This window comes from Tenrec ecaudatus, chromosome 1, assembly GCF_050624435.1.
Source record: "Tenrec ecaudatus isolate mTenEca1 chromosome 1, mTenEca1.hap1, whole genome shotgun sequence".
Taxonomy (NCBI): Eukaryota; Metazoa; Chordata; class Mammalia; order Afrosoricida; family Tenrecidae; genus Tenrec; species Tenrec ecaudatus.
The window spans coordinates 91,752,338-91,769,723 of record NC_134530.1 but is presented as its reverse complement, the minus strand read 5'-3'; the positions used below and the strand labels follow the sequence as shown (position 1 = coordinate 91,769,723).

At 50.0% G+C, this 17,386-nt stretch overlaps 1 protein-coding gene across 1 annotated transcript in view; it reads right to left on the bottom strand.

Moving 5' to 3' along the window:
• Positions 1-16,802, bottom strand: part of CACHD1 (cache domain containing 1) — a 243,549-nt gene extending 226,747 nt beyond the window's left edge. Inside the window, exon 1 of the mRNA XM_075557163.1 lies at positions 16,093-16,802. Coding sequence (XP_075413278.1) covers positions 16,093-16,332 — 240 coding nt within the window. The 5' untranslated portion in view covers positions 16,333-16,802. The remainder of the gene's footprint in view (positions 1-16,092) is intronic.
• Positions 16,803-17,386: the final 584 nt, after the last annotated feature.

Genomic DNA, 17,386 nt, shown 5'->3' with positions numbered 1-17,386 from the left:
AAATATGGATCTCTTCCAGTCAGTTGGTCAAGCAGCTGTTTTCCAAAGTGAATTTCCGGGAAATTCTAACTGCATTGAATGCAATAGCCAAAAGCAAGGCTCTGGGAATTGATGGAATGTCCATTGAAATGAACTGCTGACACATTCTCTGCTTCGTATTCTTGCTGAAAAGACACATGGAGCTGTGCTAGAGCCCTGGAGGCACCACGTGGAGACCCACGCCAGTGCTGACATGCTTATACTGCCACTGGATCCACAAGACATTCCACCCAATGACTTGTCACCTTCCTGCACTCGGCGTCATTGCATGTGTTTCATGAGTCTGAAGAGGAATTTATCGATTGGTATTGGACATGTGGGCTACTATCGGACTTATGGACTTGATCTGGACGGGGTGACGATGTTTTCTCAATATTCAGTTGCCCGTGTGTATAAAGCTCTTTCTTATACACACACAAGAAAAAAAAGAAATCACCAACTGACACACATAGAAAGAAATGAGACTCGTAATGCAGACTACGGTGCTCCCACCTACAGGACATGGATAAGGACATCCAAGGAGGAAGAAGAGATCGGTTGCTGCCAGGGGATCCAGGTGGCAGGCAAGGAGGGTTACCACAAAGGAGTAGCTATCCGAAAATTGTGGGCGGTGATGAACCTGTTCTCTGCCTTGATTGTGGTGGTGTCTGCCTGCTGTTGCATTGGTCACAACGCCAAAAAGATTATCCTTACATTAATTTAGAGATAAATAAAAAACAGAATGGTCATACAATGGGGGAAGGAAGTATATCTGCAGGCAGGGCTTAACTACGTCAGGGTTTGCTCTGAAAATTGTTTTGTGAAAAAAGAAATGAGATGATGTGACATTGGATCAAGTTACATTTGCACTTCCTCCATGTCATAGTTTAATCAAGTTGTAGTTTGTGATGCATGTGTGCGCGTGTTGGAATCCTGGGTGGTGCAAAGCACTCAGTTGCTAATGAAAAGATTGGGAGTTAGCTCAATCCAGTGGAGCTTTGGAAGAATGTCAGGGCAGTCTGCTCCCAACACATCAGCCAATGAAAACCCGATGGGGTCAGTTCCACTTGGACACATGGTTCCACATGCCTTGGAACCAACCTGATCGCACCATTTAATGATGTGTGTTGTTAATAGAAACAAGTAGCCCAACGGTTTCCCAACTCCCAGACTTCTACAGATCAAGGGTTTTCACTGTGCAACTTTGCTCAGCTAAGTGCTGTCAAAAGGCACCATCGGGAAGAATCACTGGGAAACCATCATCCTTGCCATGATTTGAAATAAGAATCCAAATTCCTCATTTCTCCATGCCCAGTTTGCATCATCCTCCCAGGGGTACACAAAAGAAAGTTGTTCTTTTGGCATCTCAAGTACGCCAAGTGTCCTTTACTCTCAAGACCTCTGCACAGCTTTGTCTCTCCACGAATGCTGGCCCCCAGCTCGCCCCAAGAGACTCGAAGATTTCCACAAAACATCCTCAGATTCTTCCCATTCCACCCAATCAAGAGAGGTCATTCCCACCCAGCCTTATCCCATAACTCTTTATCAAGCACCACGTGATATGCTGGGAACACCCAGAGAACCAGTTACAGCTCTCATGAGAGAACGTGGTGAGTGGGACAACAAAAGAAGGCAAAGCAATGGAGGAGGGGCATGGAGGATGGTGTTTTAAATGGGCGAAATGGGGTGGGGGTGAGGGCACAGGAAGGCTTCTTGCCATCCCCATGCATCTAGAGCAGTAAATTCACCAGCTCGGCGGAGGGTGCTCCGGATACTCCAGGAACAGCCTACAGGAGTGGAGATTGTTGTTCCTGGCTGCTGTCACACTGCCCCTGGTTCGTGGCGACCCTACGCACAATGGAACAAAAGGGTGCCCAGTCCTGTACAGTCACCATGACTGGTCGCAGACCAGAAGGCTGTCGTCTATTGGATGTTCACCGTCGTCGGGAATAGATTGCCAGGCCATTTGGACTGGATTGTGTTCCTAGAAAAATGTGTATTGTAAACCCCTCCCTTGCCTCTCTCCCTGTGACTATTGTCCCATTTGAGAGTAATCTTTCTTTGTTATGTTAGTGATTCAAGATTAGTGTAGAGTGGGCTTTAGAGAGAAATAATAAAAAAGTTTAACAAGATAACAAGCGAGAAGTAAGACAGATGCCAAGACACATAGCGATCTCCAAGATACCTGGAAGTAGAAGCTGAAGAGGCTTCTCCTTCCTCCAGAGAAAGAGAGATTTCCCCTGGGTCTGGTACTCTGCATTGGGATCTCTAGCCTCCTAAACTTCAGTGAAATAATTGTTAAAATCACTCACTTGGAAGAAAGCTGATGGTGCCTGACTATCAAGAGATATAGTGTCTGGGGTCTTAAAGGCTTGAAGGTAAACAAGCGGCCATCTAGCTCAGAAGCAACAAAGCCCACAAGGAAGAAGCACACGAGCCTGTGGATCACAAGGTGTTGAAGGGATCAGGTATCAGGCATCAAAGAACAAAAAATCATATCATTGTGAATGAGGGGGAGTGCAGATTGGAGACCCAAGACCCATCTGTAGGCAATTGGGCATTTCCCTCACAGAAGGGTCTCAGGGAGGAGACAAGCCAGTTAGGGTGCAGTGTAGCCAAGATGAAACATACAACTTTTCTCTAGTTCTTTAATGCTCCCCCCCACACACACACACACACACTATCATGATCTCAATTCTACCTTACAAATCTGGCTAGACCAGAGGATGTACACTGGTACAGATAGAAACTGGAAACACAGGGAATCCAGGACAGATGATCCCTTCAGGACCAGTGCTGAGAGTGGTAATAACAGCAGGGTGGAGGGAGTGTGGGTGGAAAGGGAGAACCGATTACAAGGATCTACATATAACCTCCTCCCTGGGGGATGAACAGAAAAGTGGGTGAAGGGAGACATCGGACAGTGTAAGATATGACAAAATCATAATTTATAAATTATCAAGGGTTCATGGGGGGGGATGAAGAGCTGATACCAAGGGCTCAAGCAGAAACAAATGTTTTGGGAATGATGATGGCAACCAGTGTACAAATGTGTTTGACATAATGGATGTATGAATGGATTGTTGTAAGAGTTGTACGAGCCCCCAATAAAATGATTTTTTTAAAATCACCAATCTGGGGTATTTTTGCTATAGCAACACTAGATAACTATGAATTTGGAATTAGAAAAGTGGGGTACTGCTCTAATAGATACCAGAAACACGGAAAAGGTTTTGGTATTGGACAACATGGGTAGAGATTGGAAGAGTTTAAGATGTCTAATGGTAAAAGCCTACATTGCCATGTAGAGACTGTTGGTAGAATTAGGAGTGACGAAGGTGGAGGGGCAGTGGATGACTGACTGTGGCTCTTCTAGCCAGAGACTCTAACTCCCACCAAACACCCTTTCTGTGCAGGGGTCTGGTAAGAAGTTGGGGGGTGATACTGCTAGGCTTCACCCGGGAGGAACTGCAAACCAGGAGTCTCTGGAGTGCCAGCCTGCCGAGGATAAAATGAGCTTTCTGAGAAGCAAGAGGCAAGATCTCATTAACCAAGAGCCAGGAGTGAAGCTTGCCCACTGCACCTGAGATCCCTGACAGTGAACCTCCTGGATCCAGAAGACCGCTACACCATCAGAGGAGCAGCAGAACCAGGAGCCAGAGCGTGGAACAGAGTGATGGGCGTCCCAGCCCATGGAGCAAGTCAAGCTGAATGCTTTTGTGCAGGAGGCTGGCTTGAAGAATAAGGTGCCTCTGGGCACTCAATTGATGAAGTTGGTCTTGTTGGCCCACAGAGTTGGAGTTGAAGTGGAATGCCTTTTGGTTGAAGCTTATAGCAGAGTGGTATGCCCTTGGGCCAATTATTAGCAGACTTGACAGAACGTTGTAACATGTCCAGATAACTCAACTCTGAGCATTTCGCACTGGCATTACAACTTATTCATGTCCTTAATAAACCCTTTAATTATGAATTATCTGTGGGTTCCGTGTAGCCATTTCAATGGACACCAGGTCCCTAAGAAGTAAATGAGAGAACAGGGATTAAGATATTACAAAAGGCAGCTCCGGTGAGGGTTCAGAATGAAGTGAGAAGAGCTACGGAGAAAGGATACGCAGGGCACCAACAGCACCAACAGAAACGTGGATGTGAAATGCACTTCTGGTGACTTTCAAAAAAAAGGACGAGCATGCCATTGGACAGTGGGGGAAGGTGGTCCTTTTATGCAGTGGAGAAGAATTGTCTGACTTACATTCAAATGTTTGGTGGCAAGTTGAACTGGAGAGCGATGAACTTGGTATGTGGTTAAGACGTCTACTCAAGATCTTAAAGGAGCCACGTGGTTTTCCTTTCTGCTTATGGTGAAATGCGAGAGGGAAGAGATGAACTGGAAAATGAACTTTGCAAAATGAAAACAGAACTTTAAAGGCTGAACAAACAAAGGACTCGTGTCCTGGGATGTGCCCCAAGGACAAGGCTACACTCCTGTTGAAGAGGCTGAGCCTGCCACTGATGGAGCAGCAGAAAAACCATCAGCCTCGACTACAGGAGACGGAAAAAGAAAAGGAAAGAATGCTGTCTGTCTCGGCATCCTACAGGCAGAAACCCCACCAACACAGCCCGCCCCTGCTGCTTGGCTGTATGGACTGCAAGGGCTGGGCTTGGGGGAAATGCAACTTACAAAAGCAGATGGGGTCGGGACAAAGGAGCCTGGTATTCTGCAAAAGCACAGGGCGTGCAGTTCAAGTAGACAACATAACGTCCCACCAAGTCCAATTTAGGTTAGCAAGTGACTGACGAACAAGCAGGCCAAACGGCCCTTGGCAAATTTCTCAGAGTCACATGTGGCAAGCACACACAAAATACAAATAATTAAGAATTACAGACTATATACCATCTATAATTATATTTACGTTGTGGTTTTGTGTGTACGTAGGTGCCCGTAGCCCACCACTAGCAAACCCATAAAACCCCCCAAGCCATTTATAAATAAATACTTATCAGAGAACTATGCTGCAGAATTTTTTTCTTCAGAATATCTTTTCACAGTTATATTCACCCCATAATTGTCAGGTCTTGGCTCCTCTGTGGTTTTTATCTGTTTCCTTATGTGTCCTTGATTTATTTTCAAGTGGCAAGGAAATACGAAGACTATTCTAAACTAATGATTTTGTACATGAAAAGTCAGTGCAGATGGATGGGACTGTGTCCAGTGTATTAACGGATCATTCATTTCTAGGCATCTCTCTGTTGAATTAAGTTTTGGCTCTTGGCTTTGTTTTGTTTTGGTTTTCTTCAGGAGAAAACAGAGTTGGTCTTCCTTAATATTAAGATTGTTCCCTGAATATACGCCTTATCACTCTGCCACAGCTGAAGTCATTCCTCACTGCTTGATGACACACTTGGATTTTCTCCCGCTAATAATTCTTCCTTCCTGTCCATGACTGGCAGGCTTCTTCCACACTGCAGTAATGTGGGACAGCTAATTATCTACCAATCCACCTTGCTATTCCACACTTGGCAACTTTTATCTGCACAGGACAGCTGCACTCTCGGCGTTTGAAGTAAAATGTCAGTCTCTGCTAATGCAACAAGACTTACATCACTAATGATGTCCCCACACTTTGAAGAGACAACTCAAAGCCTAATTAAAAATTCAGATTTGTTCTCACTGGCTTGCTGATTTGCATTGCCCTTCCACCAGGGCTTCCACCACCTTTTCAAATACTCCACGCAAAAAAATATTTAATAAAAAAATTATAAATGGAAAAGGAAAAAAAATACCAACACCAAGAATAGTGCTGCAGCCGGGGCTTTGAGTCTTTAAAATGACTGTTAGGGTTGGAATAGAACCGACTGATCGGATTTTACCCCACGCCGTGATTTACAACGATGCACGCTACTTCGAGAGGATTATAGCCCAGAAGTCGCTTTGCAATAAATGTAGAGTAGGATTTGGGGGCTAGAACTTTTCCTCCGATCAATGACTCAAAGATCATTTGGAAAGCGACTTTTACGCTCAGAACAAAGGGTAGGGCACAGGGGCAGGCAAATGATACTCATTGTGTCTCATCGCCACACCAAACAAACCACTCCTAAGTAGTAAGAGTATGGCAACGTTCACAAAATACAAGCAAATGAACAAAAAACAAATCCATACTATTAGCAACCCGACAGAGAAAAGCATGTCCTGAAATCCAGTGTCAAAACATAACTGGACCTGACGACTTGAGGTGAATTGCCTTCTGCAGCTTTTCAACCATCACCAAAGAACCCAAGATTTTATGCTTTATTTTTTCATTTAAATTTTTCTTTGGGGTACAGGTTCATAATCATAAATTACTATTCTCCACTGAAACTTACCCTGCACAAAACCCTACCTGCATTCTAGCTGAGGCTCAGACATTAGTCTTTGGTGGGGTATTAACATCCTAGGATATAAATAACAGCTCAAGCGGGGAGAGGAACACCTAGTGAGGTATCAAAGTAGTTCATCAGTTTAAATTCCTAGTCATGAACTAACCAAGCAAAAAGGAAGAAGAACACCCCCTGCCCCCCCCACAAGGAGTACAATTAAGTCAAGTTTCTTTTCCTTTTTAAACCAACCTGGTGGTGTAGTGGCTATGAATTGGGCTGCAAACCACAGGGTCAGTAGTTTGAAACCATGAGCTGCTCTGCAGAAGAAAGACGAGGCTTTCTATTCTCATACAGAGCTACAGTCCTGGAAACCACAGGGCTCTACCCTGTCCCATGGGGTCCCTATGAGTCAGCATCACCATGATGGTAGGGAGTTTGGTTTGGGTTTTCAGTTCTATCAAAATAATGGGGCTCCTACAAAGGAGTGTCTTGAAAAGGGGAAAACACTGAGTCATGAGGCCAAGACTTGAGCTCTGAATCTTCAGCTTAGTACTGGTGTGAGCCACGTCCTCAGTGGGCCTCAGCTTCTCATCTGTAAAATAGGAGCAGGAGAGGATGCATTTGACTATGCCTCTAGCCTCTCCGACCCTTCTGACACAGAGTGCTCTGTGAATCTGAGTGGTCACTGGGAAAATGGCAAGCTCAGGGCAGGCCTGTTGAGGTTAGATTTCCATAACCCCGCAGACAGACCACTGTGGGAAGTCACCAAGCCTCCCGGCACAGGACAGAACCTAGAAAGGAAGCAGACCCTGCCAGCTGGTGGCTTTGGGTGACATCTGAATTCTAAACCACTTCACCTGAGAGTCCCACGGACAAACCTCTCCAGAATCCTGGTTCCTCTCCCCAGCACACATCTATCTCCCCCAAGAACACAGGCCCCGGGTATACAAAGCTGCTCGTTCCCAGTTCAACAGCAGTGAACCATTCCAGCCATCTTCGAGCACAGGGGAGAGCCTAGGTCAAGAAGGGCAGGCGTGCAAAGAGAGAACTCTGGGATACAGGGGCACACGGTCCAAGTCCTAGTCTAGCCCTACGCAAAGGTGTACCCCAGCCTCGGGCAAGGTCCCAGAGCGCCAAGCAGGGCTAGTACTCAACTATGACTCAAAAGCTTTCCGGTTTGAACCCACTGACAGATGTCAAGGGAGAACGGCCTCGTGGCGTGCTTCTGTGGAGATTAACAGCAAAGGAAACACAATGGATCTGAGTTCTACCCAGGAAGATCTAATGGAGCCCCGTTCTCTCAACAGCACGCAGGGTTGCCGTGAGTCAGCACAATTCGGTGGCAACCGGTTTGGTGTTTTGGTCAACTATATAAAGGACGGCAGTAAATTCATTGATGAAGTCAGTGTGTACTGAATGTTCGATTGTCTTGCACATAAGTCTTAACTGACAGGAAGAATCCGACATGAACTTGGCCTACTTGTCCAGCATCTGCTTTTGTCCACTTTTCCCCCAGCTCTGAACTCTAATCTTAATGCCGTCTTTCAGTTTCTCAAGGCACCTACACGCTCCTTCACCAAAAAACCTTTTTCTCACTGCTGTCATGTCTTCCAGATTTGTAAGTCTTTACAGGAGTAGACTGGAGTGGCTGGTGATTTTGAACCGCCGACCTTGAGGTTGGCCAGCTCAGCTCATTATCCACTACACCGGGAGGGCTTCTTTAGGGACTCCACGCAGCGCTTCCAATCCACCAGCTGTGCTCTGGGAGAAGGGTGAGACTCTGCTCCTGTAAGCCCAAAGGCGCAGTTCTACTCGGTGCTCTAAGGCCACTACGGGTTGGAACAAACTCTGTGGCAGTGAGTTTGCTGTAACTTCAGAAGCAAGGTTGACAGTTCAGGCCCACCAGATGCTCCACAGGCAAAAGACAAGGCGGATGCTGTCTGCTCCCCTAAAGAGAGGACGGTTCCATCTTGAATTGGAAGTGACCCAGAGGCAATGGGTTCGGTTTGGGGGCGGTTATTTCATAATGAAACAACTCCTGTTTTTGCCATTTCCTTAAGGAAGCCTTCCTGAGAGTTCCTCTCCATCCCCAAGTAGGTTAACATTCCTGGCATACATCCTTCAACAATTCAGGATCTCCTCTCTCACAGCATTTACTGCAGCTGAAATTAACTGATGGATAACTCAGTCTAACAGAGTGCCTGGCGCAAAATAAACGTTCAATAAATATTTGCTTAGGAAATTACGATGACTGGGAGTACATGTCTCAAAATAATCCGCCGGAGGGCCCTCCTATCAGAGCCCGTTCCTTTAGATTAAACGCAATGTACTTCTCCGTCACCTCCACTCATGAGCCCTGGCTTTGCCTCCAGGAGGCCACAGAATAATTCTAATCCAGACCCTGCAAAGCGGTGGCCTCTGGCCCCGTCCAGCCAGCAGATATGTTTTGTTTGGCCTAAGCTGTGTTTTTTAAAAATCTGGATTAGCTGCCAACATTTGAACAATCAAGAGATTTCATATAAAAAAACCCAATTTCCAGCTGCTTCCCAACAACAGAGTGCTGTGAAAGACGGGCTCTCGGAGCCACTTGGCAACCATCGCAGGAGCGGAGTGACACCTGCCCCGGCTCAAACAGGACTCTTGCCCTCCAGTGTGCACGCCGCTGCTACCCTGTACCTGGCTTGGCTCACTAATCCTTACGGAGCTGACCCTTAATATCGTTGTTGGTGTTTTGCTGCAGAGTCGAATCTGACTCCTGGACTCCATGCGGGACACAGAACCGCCTGCCCTCTTACCAGAAGCAAGACTCCAGGTCTTATCTTCTGGGGCTGTCACTGGTGGGTGGGTTCAAACCACCTCCCTCTGGGATGGAAGTCAAGCACAGACCATTTGGGCTCATAGGGACCTTTCCCCACGTGCAGATGCTGGGCGCATAGCAACCCTGGATACCATCTATTACCCGTACGTTAGCATTTCTGTCTAAAGTGTCTACAGACTCATTCCAGTTGGGTTAGCTTCCTTGATGAGCCATGAACTGACGGTGGCAAGGCTGTATGCCTGTGTCCCCTATGCTCTCCCCAGTGCTACTCCAGCACCAGGCCCAAACCAAAGACACCAAGCCAATGGCTGTGGCATGGACTCCCATTCATGGTGACCCCTTGTTTGTCAGAGTAGAACAGTGCTCCGTAAAAATGTCACTGGCTGATTTTTCCAGAAAAGATGGCCCCCCGGCTCTTTCTTCTGCAGAGCCTCTAGGTAGAGGCGAACCTCCCATCTTTCAGTTTGCTCTACAATCGAAAGCAGGTACCACCCAGGCACGGGCAGAACTAGGCTCCCGGTGAATGCCAAGCCCTGCTGCTCTGCACGCCTCCCCTGGCTCCCCTTGAGGACTGTTCTCTTGCCATAGCCTCTCTCGCACCCCTTAACTGCTTCCGAAGACATGGTTTTGGTTGCATTCAGGAGCAGTAGCGTGATGTTTGTTGCCAGTTTGTTGGCACCAAACAGATGCTACCAGATGTGTCTCTATCTAGGGTTACTGACTGTCCCTCTGCTAGGTCCTAGGCGAGACAAGAAAGCATGCTGTATAAGAGTGGACTAATCGGTGAGCTGTTAACCCTGAGGTCAGTGGTTCAAACCCACCTGTTGCTTCACAGGAGAAGCGGACACTGCTTGTTCCCATAAAGATTTATACTTTTGGCAACCCCAGAGAGCAATTCTATTCTGTCCTATAGGGTTGCTATGAGCTGGAATCTACTCCACCACAGGGAGTTTTTTGGTTTGTTTTGGTTGGCTTTTATGCTCCATATCTCATTATCTTTTAACATGTATTTCTCCCAAAGACACTGACGTTAAGAAACTTACAAGGTACCAGAAACTACATCGCTAATAATTTGTCAAAAGGATTGCTGCCCCTTCCGGGTTTAAATTTCAATACCTCCTTATCCCAGGTCCAAGCAGATCTGAGCTAGCCCTGTCTCCGCGGCGGAAGGCAAGAGCCAAATTCCACAGTTGCTCTCTGCTCATCCCTTAAGCTCCAAGGAAGAAACTCCTCAAGCAGCACCCAGAAATAGCCCCAGCGAGTTACAGAGTGAAACCCTCTCCTTCCTCCAGCTCCTCCAGCCTCAAGTAGAATTGGCACAGACAAACTGAGTAAGCACAAGAAAGGATGCCAGCGGAGGCAGGTCTTACAGGGGAGGAAGTGGAAGAGGACAAAGTGCAACAGGATCACGGATCGGAAGCCATTCCACGTGTTTTTGCTTAGGCTCTTTCTTACTAGGCTCAACCAATAATAGCCACAAGCAGTCTAGTTTCTTCTGCCCTCAAACATTACCTTTCAGGAGAACAAAGGCTCAAACTTTCCACGAGCAGCGGACCAGTCACATTATTTGCAAATGTAGGTGATCACCCCACCCCAATAATTCTATATTGCATATGAACCCATTTGAATCGCTCTTAAATTGTGCCAGGCCTTCTATTATGCCCATGGTTTAATGTCGAATAAAAACCTTCCCTAAACATGACTGCAGATCAGCTGGCGATAACCACAGAAGCTCTAGCTCATGATGGACCAAGAAACTAAATACAAGAGAGCTATATATCAGGTGTGACAAAGGAGTGTAAGATGCACCAGGTGTGTTGTCTGTTGCCACCAGAGAGAATGAGAAACATCTAATGAACTACTGACTTTCCGATAGTCTTCATGTTTGAGGTCATGGGTATGGGTATCAAGACTGGCTTTTATGTGGAGGTTTCACTAACGAGACCAAATGAGAAGTAACTGACTTCCGTGACCTCACCAGTGAGACTTGGGCAGCCCTCTTTTGGGCTTCCTTAATAGGCTGTTTCCACTTGTCTACCAGGGAGCTCTGCTGGTGGTGTGGTTAACACCGATCTGCTAACCACAAGATCAGCAGTTCAAACTCACCAGCCCGTCTGTGGGAGGAAGATGAGGCTTCTACTTTTATAAAGATTTAAAATATCAAGAAACCCAAAGAGGCAGTTCTACTCTGTCCTATAGAATCCTGATGAGTCTGAATTGACCCAATGGCAGTGAGTCTACTAGCCTACCATTAGGTTTCTGGGTGGTACTTCTCTGGTGAACAAAAAGTTAGCAGTTCAAACCCACCCAGTGACTCTGCTAAAGAAAAGGTTTGGCAATTTGCTTCAACAGAGCCTACAGCCAGGAAACCCTTCGGAGCAGCTCGACTCTATAACACAGGGAGTGGCCGTGAGTCAGACTCTATTCCACAGCACATGACATGACTCCATGAACACTGCAGGAATCGACTTCAATGTAAAGTCTCCATCCCTTTGGCTAGCCCGGTATCACAGGCCTCCTTTTGTGTCTATCTCCATCAGATGAGAGCTTCTGGGCATGAACTTGGCCTTATTCATCTTGCATTCCTCACATAGAGGACCATACCCTTAAAGTTTCTTGAATGCATGCAAAAGAATAAAATAAAATAAACGAACGCGTATTCTGCCGCATATAAAGAAGCCATGCCCTTTGGCTTTCCACTGCAGTCACTAATTGAAACATGATTGCACACTTTTCAGCCAACGCTCCTGGGTGCCGGAGTGGTTATGTGTTGGGCTGTCGACTGGAAGGTGAGAAGTTTGAGACCCTCAGACGTTCTGAGGGAGAAAGATGAGGTTTTCTCCTATTGTGAACAGTATTGTGTCAGAAACCCAGGCGTGAGGTCTACCCTGTCCTCGAGGATCGCTGTGAGTCAGAATGGACTCGATGGGTCACAGTGAGTTTAGCCACCACTGCTGCCCCTGCTGCGCCACCACAGACGCATGTCCACTGCTGCACCTCTTTCAGCTGCATCGAAGCTGCAGCTTGTGCTGCCTGCATGGCTTCGCTGCTGTTGGAAGGACCCCTGCTGTCCCCACCAGGCCCACCCAGCAGCTGACCAACCAACCTGCTGGTGTGTCTGCCAAGTTCACGATGAGTATGCCCACCCTGGCAAGCTCCGTTAGAGAGAACATCAAGGAGGGCATACTGGCCCAGTGCCAGGCTCTCGCTGTTGGGAAGCCTGTATTGTCGTATAATGTTAAATGGGCCTTAAAAGTGCCCGGTGGAATGGCTCCCAGAGCCAGATATGCCTCTGAACAAGCAGGCATTGTTGTGGCACGGTTTTCCCTGCACGGTCTCACCTCTTCCATTGGACGGTAAACTCCTAAGGGACCCTACTCGACTAGCGCTTCACAGGCTCCCTGGACACCTAGGACGGAGCTCTGTGCACAGGGAGCAATCAATAACAACGTCCTGCGTGACGTACCGGCTATCGCAGCCCATCGACATCTCGCAGCCCAGAGGCGTGATTTACACGGAACCCGCGGCGCCCACCTCTAGAAGCAGCAACTTGATCTCCCCATCTTACACTTAGCAGTCACCCAGCTTGAAAAGGAGCAGAGCTGGAACCCAGGCCTCCAAACATGACATTCCTTCCACTCCATGATCCTGCTTGATTAAAAACTTGTTGCACAAAGGCAGAAGCCAGCAGCCCTGAACGCAGTCACACACTGCTGCTCTCCGGACTGCAGAGCCGCCGGCCTCCCTGCGCCAGACCCCTGAAGAGTCCATGATTAGGTTTTTGACTTTTACCAGTGATGTATGTCTGCTGCCAGGGGGGTGTTAGCATTCGGTGGCAGCTTTCCTGGGGCACTGGCAAAATTGGCTGGAAGGAATCATTTAAAAGGATGAGCGCTTTTTTTTTTTGGTCTTGTTTTGCTTTAAAAAGGCACAGCAACAAGGCATGAGCAGGCAGCCTCCTGTAAGAAGCCTTTCCATGTAAACCAAGGCAATAACCCACTCTGCAAACTGCCTTCTCCATTAGCAGGCAAAGTGATGTCATGGGAAACAAGCCCCCCAACCCCCACCCCCAAGGCAGCGTGGTGTGTGTTTGGGTGAAGTTACCCCCTGCAGCCTTCTGTGAGCATGGGGGTGCTGCTCCCATTTGCAATGCTGGGAGAACAGCAGGGCTGAGGCTCAGGGCTACTTGGCAATTCCTCAAAATTAAGACTTGGCCTTGGAGAATGGCCACACTAAAAATGAGGGTGGGGTGGGGGTGATTGTTGCTGTTGGTGTTTTTGAACATAGCAACGGAGCTTCAGAAAGTTTCTCAGAAAATGGGATTTTTGTCCAGAGAGGTTCAGTAAGCTCAACATATCAAGGTCAAATGAAGGAGTCAGCTCCTTAAAAAAGGAAAGGGCATCCCTTTCCTAAAATGACGAAACGTCTCCTCCTCACCACCATATTCCATGGCAGTCTGGCCTGGTTCACCTTCAGGACCATCAGAGGCTGCCTCAGAATACCGCCACAACCGTAGAATCCCAGCCTTCTGTGAGGAGGGGGCTACACCATCTCCGTCTGCATGAGGTACCTAAGCCCGCTTCATTTCCAGACCCATTGGCCAGGTCTCAAAGATTCACTGAAGAAAACGTGAGCTGCTCAATCTATGTTGTAAAGGCCAAAAGCCTCACCTCGAGTCCATTTTATTTTTATAAGCCCCCTCCCCTAAAAGAGACTCCCCCAGTCTCCCTAGATGGAGGCCAAGCGTCGGATCAATGTACAACTCAGGAAGAGAGATTCAAATACTGCTTGTGTGGCTGCTTTCAAGCACGCAGAGCAGCCACTTCACGTTTTGCCACACAAAACCCGGTCCGCAGGAGGCCCTTCCCACAATGCGCTGCAAAGGTGGTAGAAAGAGGCCAGTAGGGAAGAGATAAAGGGCCATTTGGACACAAACCCCCTACGGATCAGAGCCTTTTTCTAAGTGTCTCTTTGGCAACAGGGAAGCCTTTTAAATCTACATTTGCTTTGGATCCCTACCTGAATGACAATGTGTTGGGATCCAATTTCACCTTTTGTCATTGATCAGGTGAGAAACAGTTAAACTGCTGTCAGAATCTTAGAAAAAGCCGAGGCTTGCTTCGGGAGGGGGTGGCCAGGGAAAGGGGGTGAAAAAACAATTTAAGATCCCTACTGATGAGCTGAAGGGGAGCCAATGCCTCCTAATTCCACAAGCAGAGCAATACAATATATTATGCTTTCTTTATTAGAAGACGCAACAGAAATACCGTTCCGTTTGTGCTATGAATGGAATCACTGACCACTGAAAACAGAAATCCTAATCTTTTCCTAACCTTTTAGTTCCATCTCCTCTAAAAGTCACTCCACCTCAGAGAAATGGTCCGCAATACTCGGAAATCAGAAAATGCATCTCGCTGAAAGCCGCTGAATGTGAACTGAAAAGAAAGACCTGCACGGAAAGGGAGAGTTCCATGAAGTATCTTAGGAGCATCTCTATTATTATGCAAATGATGGCAAAGCTGGCTAGATTGCACTTCAGGGCCCAGTGAGAGAGAGGGGGGAGAGGGGGCAATCATCCTTAAAGCAATCTCCCATTCCCCAACCCTATTTCACCCTTCAAGAAAAAAAAAAAATTGTTCACTACAATGAAGGCCATCTGAAAAATTGGCTTAAAAAAAATAATATTCGTCCTTGCTTGGGGATGGGGCGGGGGGGGGGGGAGGGGAGGCTAGAAAAATGTTGGAAAAACATGAATCCAAAGAGGCAGAAAACACTTCTCCAGGAGAAAAAAGTGGTCGGTCACAAGCAGAGTGGCAATCAGAAACGTATTCCAATAAACTTCGCTGGGTGGAAGCTAACGCTGCACCATTATCGCTGTTGTTAGAAAGCATAGAGGGACGATGATACTTTGCTTCAGAATGCTATGCAGCAAAGGCATCAGATGCTAAGTGCCATTTCAAGCTCGCCTCGACAAACGTTGGCTTTTCTACCCGAGTAGACAGAACTAACGGCGGGATGCAATCTCCAGGTGGTGGGTGTCTAGTCATTCCTACTACTCTGGGCTACTAGTACCAGCTTCAGGAGCAGCCTCCAGCACTTCTTCTGGAAACCCCTCTTTCTGGGGGGGTGGGGAGGATGGACAGAGGAAAACAACCATCTGCAGAAATGGGAGCCCTGCTCACTCGGCTACCTTTCCCGTGTCCCCAAAAGAGCACACGCAAAGCAAAACAAAACTCACTCGCCGAACTGCGCGCAACCTACAGCGGCGAAGCACCACCACCACCCAAAGAAAGTCCCAAGCACAGGACCGGAGTCGGCCGTCAGCAAGGCCGGCCCCTCCCCCACCCACCAGGACGCGAGTTGGGGTGTGGGGGTGGGGGGGTGCAGCTCAGAGTCCACTCCCCGGACCGCTGCCTGGCCCGGGTGCCTTTTCTCCCTGCGCCCAGGAAACTCGAGCGGAGGGTCCAGGGGTGGGGTGCAGACCTCGGGGGATCGTGCGAGCCCGGCGGCCCGGGGTGGGCGCACAAAGAGCAGAGTTTGCAAGGATGAAAACAAGTCGGCTTGCCTCCGGGGGTGGCTGTATACAAACTAAGGAAGGAGGTGCGCGGGCACCGGAGAATCCTCGCCGAGCGAAAGTAGCAGGGGCTCGGAGGAGGGGGCCCGTGTTGGGGGAAAGAGGGGTACTCCGCCGAACAGAAAGGGACGCGAGGGTGAGTGCACGCACGAAGAGTTGTTGGGGTGTAGCCCGGCGGGACCTAGCAACGGGATCCGGCACGGCGGGGAGCCCGGTGCCTGCAAGATGCCCGCAGTGGACCCACGCCGGGGACGGGACGGAGGTCTGAGCAGAGGAGCGAGCCGGAGGGCGCCTGGCAAGTTTGCGGGGTGCGGAGGGGGCCCCTTACCTGCATGGTGACGACGCCCAGCTCCTCGGTGCTCAGCCTCCGCATCTGGCTCGCCAGCACTTGCGCCTCGTCCAGGATGGAGAATTCGGCGTCGGCCACGGCGCCGGGCAGCCAGCACGCCAGCAGGCAGAGCAGCCCGAAGGGCGGCCGCTGCCTCCCGGCCCCGCTTCGGCCGCCGGAGCCGCCCCGACCGCGGCGGCTCCAGGGGGCCGCCTCCTCGGCCTCGGCCTCGCGGGCCATGCTGTGGGCTTCGGCTGGCCGCGGGCAGGCTCCGGAAGGTCGGGCGGGCGGCCGGTGCGCCCCGGCCCCGCGCGGCGCCCCCGCAAAACTTTCTGCTCGCTTGGCTGAGCCCGCGGCGCGCTGCGGCGCCGGCGCCCGAACTTAGGGGGCGGCCACCATCTCCGAGCTCCGGCGGCGGGAGCGGTCCGGGGGACCCCGGGCGCCGGCCCGGCCCTGGCGGCGCGGCTGCCCGGAAAGCACGGGCCGCGGGGCTGACAGCCCGGGCGGGCGGCGGGCGGCGGGCGGCGGGCGGCGGGCGGCGCTTTCGCTTCCCCGGGTCCCGGCGCGGCGAGGCGGCGAGGGCGAGAGCTGGCGCCCGCAGGAGGATTGGCGGCGGGGCTGGAGCCGCCACCGGAGCAATGGGGGAGAGGGGGGAGGGTTAGAAAAAGAAAGGAGGGGGGAAACAACACCGAAAGAAAGAAAGAGGCGGGGGGGGGGGGGAGGGAGGTGTCTGGTGCCACCACGCTGCGCTCCGGCTCCGTGCACTTCCCGGCTCGGCCGCCGCGGCCGCCACCGCTGCGGTGATTTATGGCCGCAGAGGGAGAAAGGCGGGGAAATTCCCCCAGTCGCCCCTCCTCTCTCCCGCCTCCGAACCGGCCCACCGAAACGCGCCGGGGAGGGGTGGGGGATCACGCAAGACGCCAGTCGTGTCCCCTAAGGACCTCACCGCACGAGGAAGGGGGACCCCTTCCTTTTGCGGGGGACAAAGACTCCAAGACCCACCGCCTCCTCCCGCGCCAAGAACTCGGGGGTCCCACCCATCAAGGTTCCACCCACCCATCCCGCGACCCTGAAGTTCTAGGACGCTGGCTTAGGGCCGGCCCCAGATTTGGTGGGGGGGGGGAGAGGACTGGCGTGGGTGCCTCGGCTCCCTTTCTTGGGGGTTACTAATACAATAGCTAGCCCCGTTCGACACGAGACGATTTCTGGCCAGCCCACCCGGGGCGAGACACTGTGCTCTGGGGCTTGTAGGCTTGATCCTTTAATCCCCGGGTACGTGCTGGCTAGATTGAGG